The sequence below is a fragment of the Bolinopsis microptera genome, chromosome 9, assembly GCF_026151205.1.
Source record: "Bolinopsis microptera isolate Bmic1 chromosome 9, MBARI_Bmic_1.0, whole genome shotgun sequence".
NCBI lineage: Eukaryota > Metazoa > Ctenophora > Tentaculata > Lobata > Bolinopsidae > Bolinopsis > Bolinopsis microptera.
The window spans coordinates 9,398,217-9,415,879 of record NC_087080.1 but is presented as its reverse complement, the minus strand read 5'-3'; the positions used below and the strand labels follow the sequence as shown (position 1 = coordinate 9,415,879).

The 17,663-nt window shown below is 41.3% G+C and overlaps 2 protein-coding genes across 4 annotated transcripts in view; both read right to left on the bottom strand.

The window, feature by feature from the left end:
- Positions 1-17,663, bottom strand: part of LOC134820871 (uncharacterized) — a 1,079,557-nt gene that overhangs the window by 820,895 nt on the left and 240,999 nt on the right. The gene's annotated exons all lie outside the window — the stretch shown is intronic.
- The window catches only part of LOC134820865 (uncharacterized), a 58,641-nt gene that overhangs the window by 4,077 nt on the left and 36,901 nt on the right, over positions 1-17,663 (bottom strand). For all 3 annotated transcript variants that reach the window (XM_063831508.1, XM_063831509.1, XM_063831510.1), the window contains 5 exons: positions 5,047-5,193; positions 4,746-4,875; positions 4,150-4,312; positions 3,852-3,938; positions 206-395 (listed from right to left, as the gene is read on the bottom strand). In XM_063831508.1, the coding sequence (XP_063687578.1) occupies positions 206-395; positions 3,852-3,938; positions 4,150-4,312; positions 4,746-4,875; positions 5,047-5,193 (717 nt within the window). The remainder of the gene's footprint in view (positions 1-205; positions 396-3,851; positions 3,939-4,149; positions 4,313-4,745; positions 4,876-5,046; positions 5,194-17,663) is intronic.

Below are 17,663 nucleotides of genomic sequence, written 5' to 3'. Positions count from 1 at the left end.
TGAAATGAGTTTTAGTGAAAGTATGTACAAAACATTTTTAGCGAACGTTCCGTACGTGCACTACAACTCAATGACATGACCCCTTAGGACATCCAACTCATAAAGAGACAAATGAGAAAAACCATCGCTTAGACAAAATACAGTCCATCTGATCTGAGATGGTCTGTATTTTTTTCTGAGCGAAACAATTTGTATTTTAATTTACCTGATAAGCGAGTTTGACTCGGTTCTTCTCGTAAGGCAGGATGTTGTGATATCTGTTTTTATTGTGATTATACTCTTTTGTAGCTTCTATAAACTTGCCATTGGAGTCCTCTTTAGCAATGTAAACCAGTCTCTGGTATTCTACCTGAATACCAGTTTTATCTGTGCCTGACACGGTCTTCCTCAAATCCCTGAGAATATCAGGGTGTTACAAATCAAATCATGTAGTACAGACAGATCCGTCTGAAAAATCAATATACCGACACAAGAAGCTTTCTAAGGATTTTTGTAGTTTTTGAGTCCCATTAGGTGCCCTTAATGGCTGGCCAACTTTTCTAAACTTTTCCACGTGTCTTAATGTTACTTTTTGCCAATTTTACCACTTTTTACCACCTTTCTTGTTTGTCGAATACGGTAACTCGGTAATCTGCCGATGCACATCTGGGGCACACCTGGGGCACACCTGGGGCACAAACTCGGGACACCTGGGGCACAAAGCACACCTCGGGCACACCAGATGTGCCCAGGTTCTTTTCCCAAGGTTTTCCAATTACCATGCCCGAATTTTGCCCGAGATGTGCCAGAGATGTGCCCGAGGTGTGCCCGAGGTGTGCCCTAGGTGGTTCTGCCCGAGGTGTGCTTTGTGCCCCAGGTGTGCCCGAGGTGTGCCCGAGTTTGTGCCCGAGGTGTGCCCGAGGTGTGCCCCAGATGTGCATCGGCAGATTACCGAGTTACCCTTTTGTAAAGACAAATTTTGTCTTTGTTTAACAAATCATTTTTTATTGGCTCAAAATGATCGAAATAGCTTAATTTTTCACTTACATTTTGAAAAACTCAAATTGCACGAAACGTGGAGAAAAATATTTTTTCAAACAAAATCTGTAAATTTTTCGTTTCAAGAATAATAAAATCACCAATATTTGTAGTTGGAGTCAACATCCGTAATAACAATCCTCCCTAACCTGTCCCTCTACTAAGCAATTTCCGAGAAATCCTGTATATAAACAGGATTTCTCGGAAATTTTTAGGAGTATATTATGTTCGATATTATTATAAAGTTTAGGTATGTGACGGCCGGGATGAAACTTCCTGGGATTAAACTATCGTAATCACATTACTATTCACTTCTGCATTTTTATCTGCCGCTACTGTATTAAGAAAATTAAGTTATAATAAAGTCTAACTACACCCAGTCACAGATTATAATCAGATTATAATCTAGATTTTTCGTTCCACTTGTTCCGTGGAAGGAGTATTGAGAAGCCAGGAGTGTTCCGCAGAAGCAATATTAAGAGGTGCAACGATCTCAAAGGAACTTTTGATCGAATTCCATGTATGTGATTTGTCTTGAGTCACAGCAAAGGTATGTGTTTATTACCTGTGTCCTGTACAATTAGGCTACCTGATCTGCAGTCTGCAGGAGTGTCCAGGCTTTGGCACTCAGAATGATGTCTGGTGCCATGCCAAGCACACCCTTTATCGCATTGAATCACCTCAGTCCTCACGGACACTTCAGACATCAAATCGTTGTTTGAATGTTGGAAAATTTTGAAAAACTTAACTACGTTACTAGCAAAACTGCGCGTTTTGCTTTAGAAACACACTTTTTTATAGATTTTACCGGCGTATCCTCTAAATTCATCTAATTTGTCCAATTTTAGGGAGGGGCGACAACAGGGGGGGCGCTTTTTCAGCGGGGGTGGGGGGGGGGGGGGGGGGGGGGGGGGGGTCGGGGGGGGGGGGGGGGGGGGGGGGGGGGGGGGGGCGCTAGATACAGGCGTCGGGCAAGGGGTAGTATAATACTATACATATACTATACCTACATGTACTATAGTATACTATACATTATATACTATTACTATACTATATACGGTAGTAAATAATCTATCCAGTTAAATGAGTGCCAGGAGAGTTATTAAAGATTTGGGATTGGGATGTTGTGAAGCAAAAAGATAGGTTCTTGCCGCAGGATATTTGGGGGCCATGATTATCAGCTCGGGATTAATGTGGGACGGATCGAAGAGCATTGAAAAGAGCGAGTTGACATTGTACGCTTTCTGGTACTGTAATCAATCATAAAATTCTAATATCGTGATCACCAACTACAAATATCGGTGATCATGATTTTAGTATTCTTGAAACGAAACATTCACGGAGTTTTAAAAAAAGCATTTTTGTCCACGTTTCATGCAATTTCTTCACTTTTGGCGAAAAATATATAATTCGAATTTTCGAAATTGTTAGGAGTAGGATTATGTTCGATATTATCACAAAGTTTAGGTATGTGACTTTGGTTTAGGTATATGACACGGCCATTACTATTCACTTCTGCAGCTACTGTATTTGATTACGATAGATATGCAGGAAGTTTAATCCAGGATACGGGAAATTTCTTCTGGATTTCTTGGATATTGATTATAGGGACAGATTATGAAGAATTGTTATTAAGGATGTTGACTCCAACTACAAATATTGGTGATTTTATTATTCTTGAAACAAAAAATGTAGTATGTACCGATTTTTTTGAAAAAAATTTCTCCGTTTCATGCAAAACAAGAATTGCGCCCGTTGTTTCGTTTTGGCGGACGCTAGATTTCCATTCACTATAATTATAAGTATAAGCTCTAATCAGCTCACTTCATAACAATAATATCAAATATTGATAAATTATGCTTTAAAGTTTAAATACGGGAAACACTTGAAATTTAATTCAATTGCCGTAGAACTTAACTTATATTTGTAATTCAAGAAATTGTAAGCAAAAGTAAACCATACTCATGTTTTATACACATCAGTACACTACGCGTGCCACGTACAAACACGTACAAAGGGACGGAAGTAGCGACAACATATTCAGACCTATACCTACTATACCACGATCTCCAAAATCCACGTCTTTCTGCAAAAAACGACCATTCGTATAACGAAGTTTTTCTAAAGACTACTTTTCTCCGTGTTTTAAGCTATTTCGATCATTTTGAGCCAATGAAAAATTATAAAGTTTTGCTAATTAGCTAATTGATTATTATCTAATTAACTGACTGCTTATAAAAAGAAACAGAAATACAACGATATAATAAATTATTATCGGTGTAAATTATCATTTTTAATTAGGAAATTACTTTTATAGTGCATTAGAGGATCTAGAAATACCTCAAATAAAACCGACATGAATAATTTAGAATTTAACTCTTTCGAATTGAAAGTCAACTAATTTTTTCAGTCCCATGGACTGGTTTTTATTTTGGCAATGATGATATTCATAATATATAACCTGTAATACTATTCTGTATATTTGCGGTTCGATTAATCCGCAACCTTCTACAATGTTCACAACTAAAGATATTCGACAAACAAGAAAGGTGGTAAAAGGTGGTAAAAAGTGGCAAAAAGTGGCATTAAGACACGTGGAAAAGTTTTGAAAAAAAGTTGGTAAGCCATAGCCCTTAAAGGGCACTTAATGGGACTTAAAAAAGTAAAAAATCCTTTGGAAGCTTTTTGCGTCGGTACTCGGTAGATCGATTTTTCAGACGGATAAAATATCAGAAAGCTGTATTCACGAACGTGAAGGTAGTATGCAGATATAATACCTAATATGGATTTTAGTATGATTAATTTTACTACATGTAATGGATTATGTGAAGTACCTGTACGCGTGGGAGAGCATCTGGGCGTATATCTCAGTATCTCCACATCTCAACAACTCGTTAACAGCTTGATAGACAAACACGTATCTGGAAGAAAGGGATATAAATGGGGGTCCACAACAAAACAACTGGGCGGGGGGGGGGGGGGGGGGGGTTTAAGGGGCTGTCTAAGAGCTTGATCAACACTGCTGAATTTAATAAAATCTTAAGTAATCACAAACTGGACAGGCTCCATTACAACGAGGGACAGAACAAAATAACACTACAAGCGTAATTTATGAACAGTAATCCGACTCACTGGGATTCAGTCTGGACCATTATCTTCCTGCACTTCCTCAACTGCACGACAGTGTCGTATATGTTGATCTTGTTGTTGTTCTTCACGTTCTCCATCTGGAGGTGGAGGGAGATGATAGTCCCTGTCCTCCCCACACCCGCACTGCAGTGTACACATATGGGACCTGGGGGAGGGGTGGGTGTTAGTGTGGGTGTGTATTGTGTAACACCCTGTGTAACACCCTATGTAACACTCTTACACTCTGTGTAACACTCTGTGTAACACTCTGTGTAACACAGTGTGTAACACACTGTGTAACACTCTGTGTAACACTCTGTGTAACACACTGTGTAACACACTGTGTAACACTCTGTGTAACATTCTGTGTAACACTCTGTGTAACACCCTATGTAACACTCTGTGTAACACCCTATGTAACACTCTGTGTAACACCCTATGTAACACTCTTACACTCTGTGTAACACAGTGTGTGTTGTCTATTAGTTTATTTGCAGTTGACACGCAAATACAGCTATCAGTACGGAACTGTAACTACTAGATTTCAATTAGGAACCCTCTTCTAAGTTCCCGAATACACACCACCACAACCAACATACCTTGTCCCTGGAGGTTGTCGGAGAAGGCCCGTTTAGCGAAGGCTATCATACTAGTGGGAGTATCCGGTACACCGTGGTCGGGCCATCCCTCGTAATGGTAGTGAGTTACTATCCGCGACTTACCTGAACCCTGGCGAGAAACAGTGTTAGCGGAATGTACCGGGTCCTTAGCTTTAAAGACGTGGATCAGGGGATTTTACATGGGAGATTCGAAATTATTTCCATCATACTGAAAAGCGTATGCAGGACTTACTGTCCTATGTAAACTGAAGTTGAAGTTGATGTCTTAATGTTAAAAAACCTGTGTGACGGAAAGTTTCCGGACTTTGTAGTCGGGGAAGGATACAATACCCAGACACTCCACGGTGGTGTTACCGTAACTCTGGGGTTTGGTGTCGCTCCAGTACTCTTCACACTTCTTACGGCCCTTCTCCACTAGATTGGTAACCTGCAAATTGCACATTTACACATTGCACATTTACACATTTACACATTACACATTACACATTTACACATTTACACATTTATACATTTGCACATTTACACATTTACACATTTACACATTGCACATGGCACATTTACACATTGCATATTTGCACATTACAAATTTACACATTACACATTTACACATTGCTGATTGCACATTAAATGTGTTACCTCCTCATTATATATGTGCGATAGGTATATTTTAGTTCAGGTACATATTATTATTTAAGAATAGGATTAGATTGAAATTTAGAATAACTTTAATCTTTATGTAATCACGTTTTAATCCTAATGAAGTAATTGCTCAGTAGTATTTATATAGTTTATATTTTTTTAATTTAAAATTTTTTGTAAATTATCACGAATAATTTGAAATTTTTTGTAAATTATCACGAATCACCTTCACCTCAAATTGTACCGTTTAGATTGCACAATTTCAGCACCTCGAATCATATACACTCCCAAGTTCCCAGCATTAAGTTTCATATCTGTCATTAATTACTGTAGACGCATTGCACTTCAACCAATAAGCTTCACTCAATTAATTAGCCATCCTATCAGACCTATTTCATTTATCACGTGACACACCATCCCATTTATCCTCTTCCGCTTTAGTTCACCTTGTTGAAAGAGTTTGTCAGCATTCGTCTGCTCACTCCTAAACTCATTCCACTTTCATGTCACATGACCATTTCCTCACAAGCTTTAGATTCACGAGTCATAATATAGTTTTTGGAGATTAGTTCTGTGGTCTACTCTTTAATAAGTTCCTATATTTAATTCTCTTCCGTAAAACTCCATATTTGACGTCTTTTATTTTGTAAAACCTACCACTAAGTCGAGCAGCTAGGTACACCTAGTGTGCTACACTTATCAGCTTTAATTGCTAATAATATTTAGTTTGTGGGCCGATGGGTCTAACCCGACTGAGTTTTTTTTAAAGAAGCTCGTAAAAACAAATTATTCCATGCCAAAATAGTGGACCCAACGGAGGAAAACTACAAGGCATACAAAAAGCACAAGGCATTCTGCGACAAGCACGTCAATAAGGCAAAGGACAAATACTACAAAACACAGTTTGATAAGTATAAAGATTGCCCAAAGAAACAATGGCAGCTGATCAACACTCTACTTGGCAGAAAATCTAAATCTCATAACAAAATTAAACTCCAAAACGCCGACGGAAATATCATAAATATATAGTGACAGTGATGTAGCTGAGCACTTTAACTCTTACTTCTCCAACATTGCCACAAAAATCAAAGATGTGATCAGCGCGCGTACTGTATTCGATCCAGGGGGTTTTAAACATTACCTTAGCAGCCCAGCTTCGCAGTCTATGTTTGTAAGGCCAACTACCGAAAGTGAAGTTGAACAAATTATTAGCAAGCTTAAGAATAAATCCACTCAAGACACTAAAATTGAACCCCTAAAAATTGTAAAAGACTGCCCCTCCTTCTGTAAAGTCTTGTCCATAATCATTAACACATCATTTAGTCAAGGTATCTTCCCGTCATCTCTCAAAATAGCTAAAGTTATACCAATTCACAAAGGAGGCAGCAAATCCGACGCCACTAACTATCGACCCATATCTTTGCTGTGCACCTTTTCCAAATTGTATGAAAAACTTATGCATAATAGATTAATGGACTTCCTTGACAAGAAAGGCTCGCTCTTTGAAGGGCAATATGGCTTCCGGCCAGGCCGATCCTGTGAGCATGCTCTTTTGGATGCTCAACACACGATTCTGAATTCCCTTGCCAAAAAGGAAGTTGCTCTATTACTCCTAGTCGACTTTAGTAAAGCTTTTGACGTTTTGTCTCACGATGTACTGATTGACAAACTCCAGCACTATGGAATCCGTGGGCAAGCTTTGCAATAGTTTAAATCCTACAGCAATATGTATATTTGAATGACATTAAATCAGCTCTTAAACCTATTACATACGGAGTTCCACAGGGCAGTATTATGGGACCTTTGTTATTCCTAATCTACATCAATGATATGCCAAATATCAACAGTATGATAAAGTTTATACTCTACGCTGATGATGCGAATATCATAATAAAAGGCAAAAATGCACACGATTTTATACAAAAATTCAACCAATTCTCCCACGAGTTTGTACGCTGGGTTGACTGTAATGGACTTGCACTTAATCTAAAAAAGACCTGCTATATGCACAGAGTGCTCCATATTTTGTTTTATCAAAACTTTCTTTTTTCATTTTCTTCTTTTTAAAATTTGTTTATTAACTGCGTGCAAATTTCTGTTTCAGATTTGATCTATTTATGATATGCATTTATGATTATGTAATAAAGTTATTATATTCGTAAACATTAACTGGCTTACAAACCAGTCCCCAAGCAAGCAATCAAGCAAGCAAGCAAACAGTAGATGATAAGACACGTGCATCGGAGTGGAGTCAACAATCAGACCATTTCCAGCACGTGAGAGCGTGTGACTATTGTATAATTTCCTTCCACACGTACGGGAGATGAGCTGACAGTTTTACTCCTCAGTTCGAACAAGTGAAGTATTGTAGGGTCATTCTGATGTCAGCTATGCTTCCTTGCTTGTATGCTGGTATATCGTTTCCATGCAAGGTATAAGGGACGGGGTCTCAGAGCATCTAGTACTTATCAAAAAGATGCTCTCTCCAAAGTCGCTCTCTCCAAAGTCGCTCCCTCTCTCTAATTATAGAGAGAGCTGCGATTAGACGAGAGCTGAAAATTACGTACGGAAATTTACAATTTGGGACCAAGAATGACAATACTCCTGAAGAAGGATATTTAATCCTAAAGAAGGATAATTACTCCTATATAAGGATAATTACTCCTAAATCAGAAGCTCCCAAAACTGTTTTACCCTCTCCCTGCAGACCAACAGTGACCTCTTTAAATCACTAAACTCGACTTCGTTCAGTATTGTTTTATTCTTTCATTTGGGAGATCTTTGTTTTCCAATCTTTTTCCCAATTAACCGGTATTTTCTAATCGAGACAGAGCGGAAGGATTGCTCTATTTTTCAAAAATTGTTTCTTTTGTTAGAGTAGGAGTTGGATTTCCCAGCACGCGAGAGAGTGTGACTATTGTATAGTTACCTTCCACACGTACGGGAGATGAGCTGCTAGTTTTACTCCTCAGATCGAACAAAACTTGCTGACTCATTTTATGTCTAGTATATTTATAACATTTTATAGATCTTTCTATTGAAGTGGTTTCCTTTTTGAAGATATTTCACTTCCTGTCTTTATACTTTTGAGGAAGTACCCGACAAAACATGCTACATCATTATCATAAATCTTCAAAATAAACTCCTAAAATAGTATATTATTTCTCTTAATGTGTATTTTACGACCTGCTTGACAAGCCCATCACAAAATAGGGCTCATAATTGTGCCATATTTATCTAAGGATTAATACCTAACAAATATGCACAACATAATTGTGGGTACGCAATGCTATTTGACACACCTGTGACCTAGACCACTTTTTCAGATTCAGAAATGTCACTAATCCCCAGTCCAAGTGTGATTTTGGCGGGATTTCTCGTTCAAGTTGCTTTAACAAAGATACTGTTTGCATTGAGATTAACAGAATTATACAAATATAACTTTAGCGTGAATGAAGCGGGGATCTTCTGGTTCCTGCTTATAGGGCTGGCTGTAGGAGCGGGAGTCTTAACAATCATGAAAAATAAAGAAAACAAAGTAAAGGACTTCCTGAGCGTATCTATTGGATCCTTCATTCTCAATCTTAGTAGCGCTTATCTTGGTCGCATTGCAATTCAGGTGACGATGTATGACTATAGTTTTTATTATGTCCTAGAGTACTACACATATTGCACGATCCCGGTTATGGCTTTGGCTTCTCTTCTCGTTACACTGCACATCCTAAAAGAGCCCCAAGAATACCCAGAGGACTGCAAGCTGCCTCGCCCAGTAATAATTCTTCTAGGGGTGTGTGTTCACATTACAATTGGAAAGTGTATCTTCGCTGCTGGAGGATATAGTGGTCTTTGCGGAATTTCTTTCTGGATAGTGCTATTTTTGGTGTCAGTCGTCCTTACCATTTTCACCTTCGTAAAAACTCCCGAGCAATCCAGGTTACCTCGATCATTGTTTACATTTGGCGTCTCATTCGTCATTAACCTTAGTTCAGGAGTGGCGGGCAGCGGCTGGGAAACCATGTGTTCTTGGGCATATACTGGGGCATCCGCTTATCTCACATTGCTCATTACCATAGGAGCTGCTGTGACTCTCGTGATTATGTTTCTGAAGAAGGATCAAACAGCTCAGGGTGTTGTTGTTAATCAAGCAACTGTCCCTCAAGCATCGTACCCGCCGCCTCAAGCAACTGTCCCTCAAGCATCGTACCAGCCACCTCAAGCAACTGGTCCTCAAGCATCGTATCCGCCGCCTCAAGCAACTGGCCTGCAAGCATCCTACCCTCCTCCACAAGCATCCTACCCTCCTCCACAAGCATCATATCCTCCTCAACAAGCATCATACCCTCCTCAACAAGCATCCTACCCGCCGCTTCAAGCATCATACCCTCAAGCATCCTACCCGCCGCCACAAGCAACTTACCCTCAAGCATCCTACCCTCCGCCTCAAGCAACTGGCCCTCAAGCATCGTACCCGCCGCCTCAAGCAACTTACCCTCAAGCATCCTACCCTCCGCCTCAAGCAACTGGCCCTCAAGCATCCTACCCGCCGCCTCAAGCAACTGGCCCTCAAGCATCCTACCCTCCGCCTCAAGCAACTGGCCTGCAAGCATCCTACCCTCCTCCACAAGCATCCTACCCTCCTCCACAAGCATCATACCCTCCTCAACAAGCATCATACCCTCCTCCACCATCTTAACTACCACCAGTATCTAACCCGCCTACCTTCCGCCAGCATCCTACCCTCTGCAAGCATCGTACCCTCCGCAAGCTAACCACCCTCCTCCACCTTCTGGCCCACCTCCGCAAGCTAACCACCCTTCCTACTCGCCACCTTAAGCAACTGGCCCTCAAGCATCCTACCCGCCGCTTCAAGTATCGTACCCGCAAGCATCCTACCCTCCTCCACAAGCATCCTACCCTCCTTCACAAGCATCCTACCCTCCTCAACCATCTTAACTACCACCAGCATCTAACCCGCCTACCTTCCGCCAGCATCCTACCCTCCGCAAGCTACCAACCCTCCTCCACCTTCTCACCCACCTCCAGGGTCCTACCTGCCTCGAGTACTCGACACGGACACACCAACCCCTCAACCTCCTGAATGTAATGAAGATTCTCCTCCTCAATAATATACTGTATATTAACTATAATAGAACGAACTTCGACTCGACTAAGAGTATATGGACTGGTAAAATAAGGCGTCGAAAATCAAAATGTTACTTTGTGTAGTGTGTACAATTTGATTCATGAATACTATAATAGAAACCATTGATTTCATTTTATACACTTATTTTAGCGCAAGTGATATCATATTTAACCAATTTAATTCTTTAGCATTATAAGTTTAAATAGTTTTCTCTTAACGGTTTTTGCTTTGATTTACTCTTAACATTTATTCTTTTCGACATTTGGCATTTTAATTAAACGAACAATGTACATACTTATTACTTATTCTAAAGATTGCATTGTGGTTGGGGAATTTGATAGTTAGACCAATAAAACTGGTTAAACTTTGAATTTCTTATCGCTGATGTACGATTTAAAGTCTATGAACCTTAATTAATACCTTTTTACTTTTTTGTAAATGAAATTATTGTAAATTTCAGAAGATTGATAAAAACTGACTGAGTTAAACAGTAGATGATAAGACAAGTTTACGTGTGTGTTCTCGGAGTAGTGTGAGTTATGGGTTGTGTTTGAGCTGAAAGTGGGGAATTCGCTGATTGTTCGACAATCAGACCATTTCCAGAACGTGAGAGCGTGTGACTATTTTATAGTTTCCTTCCACACGTACGGGAGATGAGCTGCCAGTTTTACTCCCCAGTTCGAACAAGTGAAGTATTGTAGGGTCATTCTGATGTCAGCTATGCTTCCTTGCTTGTATGCTGGTATATCGTTTCCATGCAAGGTGTAAGGGACGGGGTCTCAGATCATCTATTACTTATCAAAAAGTCGCTCTCTCCAAAGTCACTCTCTCCAAAATCGCTCTCTCCAAAATCGCTCTCTCTCTCTAATTACAGAGAGAGCTGCAGTTAGAGGAGAGCTGAAAATTACTAAGTACGGAAATTTACAAATTAGAAACAAATAATGATAATTACACCTAAAGAAGGATAATTACTCCTAAATAAGGATAATTACTCCTAAAGAAGGATAATTACTCCTAAATAAGGATAATTACTCCTAAAGAAGGATAATAACTCCTAAATCAGAAACTCTCAAAACTATTTTACCCTCTCCCTGCAGACGAACACTGACCTCTTTAAATCACTAAACTCGACTTAGTGATGTAAAGACGTCAGTCTAAACTCGACTTCCTTTAGTATTGATTTGTTGTTTCATTTGGGAGATCTTTGTTTTCTAATTAACCTGTATTTTCTTATCGAGACAGAGCGGAGGGAATGCTTTATTTAAAAAAATTGTTCCTTTTGTTCGAGTAGGAGTTGGATTTTCCATTACATGTGAGTGTGACTATTGTATAGTTTCCTTCCACACGTACGGGAGATGAGCTGCCAGTTTTACTCCTCAGATCGAACAAAACTTGCTCACTCATTTTATGTCTAGTATATTTATAACATTTTATAGATCTTTCTATTGAAGTGGTTTCCTTTTTGAAGATATTTCACTTCCTGTCTTTATACTTTTGAGGAAGTACCCGACAAAAAATTCTACATCATTATCATAAATCTTCAAAATACACTTCTAAAATAATATATTTCTCTTAATGTGTATTTTACGACCTGCTTGACAAGCCCATCACAAAATATGGCTCATAATTGTGCCATATTTATCTAATATAAGGATTAATTCCTAACAAATATGCACAACATAATTGTGGGTACGCAATGCAATGCTATTTGACACACCTGTGACCTATACCACTTTTTCAGGTTCAGAAATGCCAAAAATCCCCAGTCCGAGCGTGATTTTGGCGGGATTTCTCGCTCAAGTTGCTTTAGCAAAGATACTGTTTGCAGTGAGATTTATAGATATCGAATCTCTATACCCCGCGGATATAGCGGGGATCTTCTGGTTCCTGCTTATAGGGCTGGCTGTAGGAGCGGGAGTCTTAAAAATCATGAAAAATAAAGAAAACAAAGTAAAGGACTTCCTGAGCGTATCTATTGGATCCTTCATTCTCAATCTTTGTAGCGTTTATCATGGTTGCACTACAATTCAGTGGACGTTTGCGACCTCTTCTGTACTAAAGTACTACACATATTGCACGATCCCGGTTATGGCTTTGGCTTCTCTTCTCGTTACACTGCACATCCTAAAAGAGCCACAAGAATCCCCAGAGGATTTTAAGCTGCCTCGACCAGTAATAATTCTTCTAGGGGTGTGTGTTCACATTACTATTGGAAGTGTATCTTCGCTGCTGGAGGATATAGTGGTCTTTGCGGAATTGCTTCCTGGATAGTGCTATTGTTAGTGTCAGTCGTCCTTACAATGTTCACCTTCGTAAAAACTCCCGAGCAATCCAGGTTACTTCGATCATTGTTTACATTTGGCGTCTCATTCGTCATCAACCTTAGTTCAGGAATGGCAGGCAGCAGCAGGCTGGGAGATTATGTGTTCTTGGGCCTTTAATGGGGCATACGCTTATGCCACATTGCTCATTACCATAGGAGCTGCTGTGACTCTCGTGATTATGTTTCTGAAGAAGGATCAAACAGCCCAGGGTGTTGTTGTTGCTCAAGCATTTGTCCCTCAAGCATCGTACCCGCCGCCTCAAGCAACTGGCCCTCAAGCATCCTACCCGCCGCCACAAGCAACAGGTCCTCAAGCATCCTACCCGCCGCCACAAGCAACAGGTCCTCAAGCATCCTACCCGCCGCCACAAGCAACAGGTCCTCAAGCATCCTTCCCGCCACCTCAAGCATCTTACCCGCCGCCACAAGCGACTTACTCTCAAGCCTCCCACCCACCGCCTCAAGCAACTGGCCTTTATGCATCATACCCGCCGCCTCAAGCAACTGGCCCTCAAACATCCTACCCGCCGCCGCAAGCAACTTACCCGCAAGCATCCTACCCGCCACCAAAATCCTACCCTCCTCCACAAGTATTCTACCCTCCTCCACCATCTTAACTACCACCAGTATCTTACCAGCCTACCTTCCGCCAGCATCCTACCCTCCGCCAGCTACCCATCCTCCTCCACCTATTACCCACCTCCGCAAGCTACCCATCCTCCTCCACCATTTTACCCACCTCCGCAAGCTACCCATCCTCCTCCACCTTCTTACCCACCTCCGCAAGCTACCCATCCTCCTCCACCATTTTACCCACCTCCGCAAGCTACCCACCCTCCTCCACCTTCTTACCCACCTCCGCAAGCTACCCACCCTCCTCCACCTTCTTACCCACCTCTGCAAGCTACCCACCCTCTTCCACCTTCTGAACCACCTCCGCACGCTACCCACCCTCCTCCACCTTCTTACCCACCTCCGCAAGCTACCCACCCCTCCACCTTCTTACCCACCTCCGCAAGCTACCCACCCTCCTCCACCTTCCTACCCACCTCCGCAAGCTACCTACCCTCCTCCACCTTCCTACCCACCTCCAGGGTCCTACCTGCCTCGAGTATTCGAAACGGACACACCAACCCCTTCTGAATGTAATGAAGATTCTCCTCCTCAATTATATACTGTATATTAACTATAATAGAACGAACTTTGACTCGACTAAGAGTATATGGACTGGTAAAAATGTGGACTGGTAAAATAAGTCGTCGCAAATCAAAATGTAACTTTGTGTAGTGTGTACAATCGGATTCATGAATACTGTGATAGAAACCATTGATTTCATTTTATATATTCATTTTAGCGCAGGTGATATCATATTTAACCAATTTAATACTTTAGCATTATAAGTTTAAATAGTTGAATACACTTTTCTCTTAACAGTATTTGCTTTGATTTACTCTTAACATTTATTCTTTTCGACATTTGGCATTTTAATTGAGCGAACATTGTACATACTTATTACTTATTCTACAGATTGCATCGTAGTTGGGGAATTTGATAGGCCAATAAAATTAGTTAAACTTTAAATTTCTTATCGCTGATGTACGATTTAAAGTTGATGAACCTTAATTAATACCTTTTTATTGTTTGTAAATGAAAGTATTTTAAATTTCAGAAGATTGATAAAAACTGACTGAGTTAAACAGTATAATATGATAAGACAAGTTTACGTGTGTTCTCGGAGTAGTGTGAGTTATGGGTTGTGTTTACGCTGAAAGTGGGGAATTCGCTGATTGTTCGACAATCAGACCATTTCCAGAACGTGAGAGCGTGTGACTATTTTATAGTTTCCTTCCACACGTACGGGAGATGAGCTGACAGTTTTACTCCTCAGTTCAAATAAGTGAAGTATTGTAGGGTCATTCTGATGTCAGCTATGCTTCCTTGCTTGTATGCTGGTATATCGTTTCCATGCAAGGTGTAAGGGACGGGGTCTCAGATCATCTATTACTTATCAAAAAGACGCTCTCTCCAAAGTCGCTCTCTCCAAAATCGCTCTCTCCAAAATCGCTCTCTCTCTCTCTAATTACAGAGAGAGCTGCAGTTAGAGGAGAGCTGAAAATTACAACGTACGGAAATTTACAAATTGGAACAAATAATGATGATAACTCTTAAATAAGGATAATTACACCTAAAGACGGATAATTACTCCTTAATCAGAAGCTCCCAAAACTGTTTTACCCTCTCCCTGCAGACGAACAGTGAACTCTTTAAATCACTAAACTCGACTTCGTTCAGTATTGATCTGTTGTTTCATTTAGGAGATGTTTGTTTTCGCATTATTATTCTTTTTCAATTAACCTGTATTTTTTAATCGAGACAGAGCGGAGGGAATACTTTATTTAAAAAAATTGTTTCTTTTGTAAGAGTAGGAGTTTGATTTCCCAGCACGTGAGAGCGTTTGACTATTGTAAATGCACAACATAATTGTGGGTACGCAATGCAATGCTATTTTACACACCTGTGACCTAGACCACTTTTTCAGATTCAGAAATGTCACTTATCCCCAGTCCGAGTGTGATATTGGCGGGATTTCTCGCTCAAGTTGCTTTAACAAAGATACTGTTTGCAGTGAGATTTGTAGATTTCGAATATCTATACCCCGCGGTTTTAGCGGGGATCAACTGGTTCCTGCTTATAGGGCTGGCAGTAGGAGCGGGAGTCTAACAATCATGAAAAATAAAGAAAACAAAGTCAAGGACTTCCTGAGCGTATCTATTGGGTCCTTCATTCTCAATATTAGTAACGTTTTTCTTGGTTGCACTACAAGACGTCAGATGACGTTGTTGTTATCTTCTGATTCTGAATCTATCCTAAACTACTACACATATTGCACGATCCCGGTTATGGCTTTGGCTTCTCTTCTCGTTACACTGCACATCCTAAAAGAGCCACAAGAATACCCAGAGGATAGCAAGCTGCCTCGACCAGTAATAATTCTTCTAGGGGTGTGTGTTCACATTACTATTGGAAAGTGTATCTTCGCTGCTGGAGGATATAGTGGTCTTTGCGGAATTGCTTTCTTGCTAGTGCTTTTGTTGGTGTCAGTCGTCCTTACAATTTTCACCTTCGTAAAAACTCCCGAGCAATCCAGGTTACTTCAATCATTATTTACATTTGGCGTCTCATTTGTCATCAACCTTAGTTCAGGAGTGGCGGGCACCACTCCTAATCCAAGCTGGGGTACCCACTGTTCTTGGGCATCAACTGGGGCATACACTTATCTCACATTGCTCATTACCATAGGAGCTGCTGTGACTCACGTGATTATGTTTCTGAAGAAGGATCAAACAGCTCAGGGTGTTGTTGTTGCTCAAGCAACTGTCCCTCAAGCATCGTATCCGCTGCCTCAAGCAACTGGTCCTCAAGCATCTTACCCGCCGCCACAAGCAACTTACCCTCAAGCATCCTACCCGCCGCCTCAAGCAACTTATCCTCAAGCATCCTACCCACCGCCTCAAGCAACTGACCCTCAAGCATTCTACCCGCCGCCACAAACAACTTACCCTCAAGCAACCAACCCATCGCCTCAAGCAACTGGCCCTCAAGCATCCTACCCGCCGCTGCAAGCAACTTACCCGCAAGCATCCTATCCGCCAACAACATCCTACCCTCCTCCACAAGCATCCTACCCTCCTCCACAAGCATCCTACCCTCCTCCACAATCTTAACTACCACCAGTTTCTAACCCGGTTACCGTCCGCCAGCATCCTACCCATCGCAAGCTACCCACCCTCTGCAAGCTACCAACCCTCCTCCAACTTCTTACCAACCTCCGCGAGCTACCTACCCTCTGCAAGCTACCCACCCTCCTCCACCATATTACCCACCTCCACAAGCTACCCTCCTCCACCTTCTTACCCACCCTCCACAAGCTACCCACCCTCCTCCACCTTCTTACCCATCTCCGCAAGCTACCCACCCTCCTCCACCTTCTTACCCACCTCCGCAAGCTACCCATCCTCCTCCACCTTCTTACCCACCTCCGCAAGCTACCCACCCTCCTCCACCTTCTTACCCACCCTCCACAAGCTACCCACCCTCCTCCACCTTCTTACCCACCTCCACAAGCTACCCATCCTCCTCCACCTTCTCACCCACCTTCGCAAGCTAACCATCCTCCTCCACCTTCTTACCCACCTCCGCAAGCTACCCACCCCCCTCCACCTTTTTACCCACCTCTGCAAGCTACCCACCCTCCTCCACCATCTTACCGGTGGTGGAGACGCAAGATGTCTTGGCCTGGGCGTGCTAGCCCGAAACGAACCCAAGGTACCCAAGGTAGGTTACCCACCTCTGCAAGCTACCCACCCTCCTCCACCTTCTTACCCACCTTCGCAAGCTACCCACCCTCTTCCACCTTCTTACCCACCTCCAGGGTCCTACCTGCCTCGAGTATTCAACACGGACACACAAACCCCTCAACCTCCTGAATGTAATGAAGATTCTCCTCCTCAATTATATACTGTATATTAACTATAATAGAACGAACTTTGACTCGACTAAGAGTATATGGACTGGTAAAATAAATTTGTGTAGTGTGTACAATCGGATTCATGAATACTGTGATAGAAACCATTGATTTCATTTTATACATTTATTTTCGCGCAGGTGATATCATATTTAATCAATTTAATACTTTAGCATTATAAATTTAAATAGTTAGATACACTTTTCTCTTAACGGTATTTGCTTTGATTTACTCTTAAAATTTATTCTTTTCGAAATTTGGAAGTTT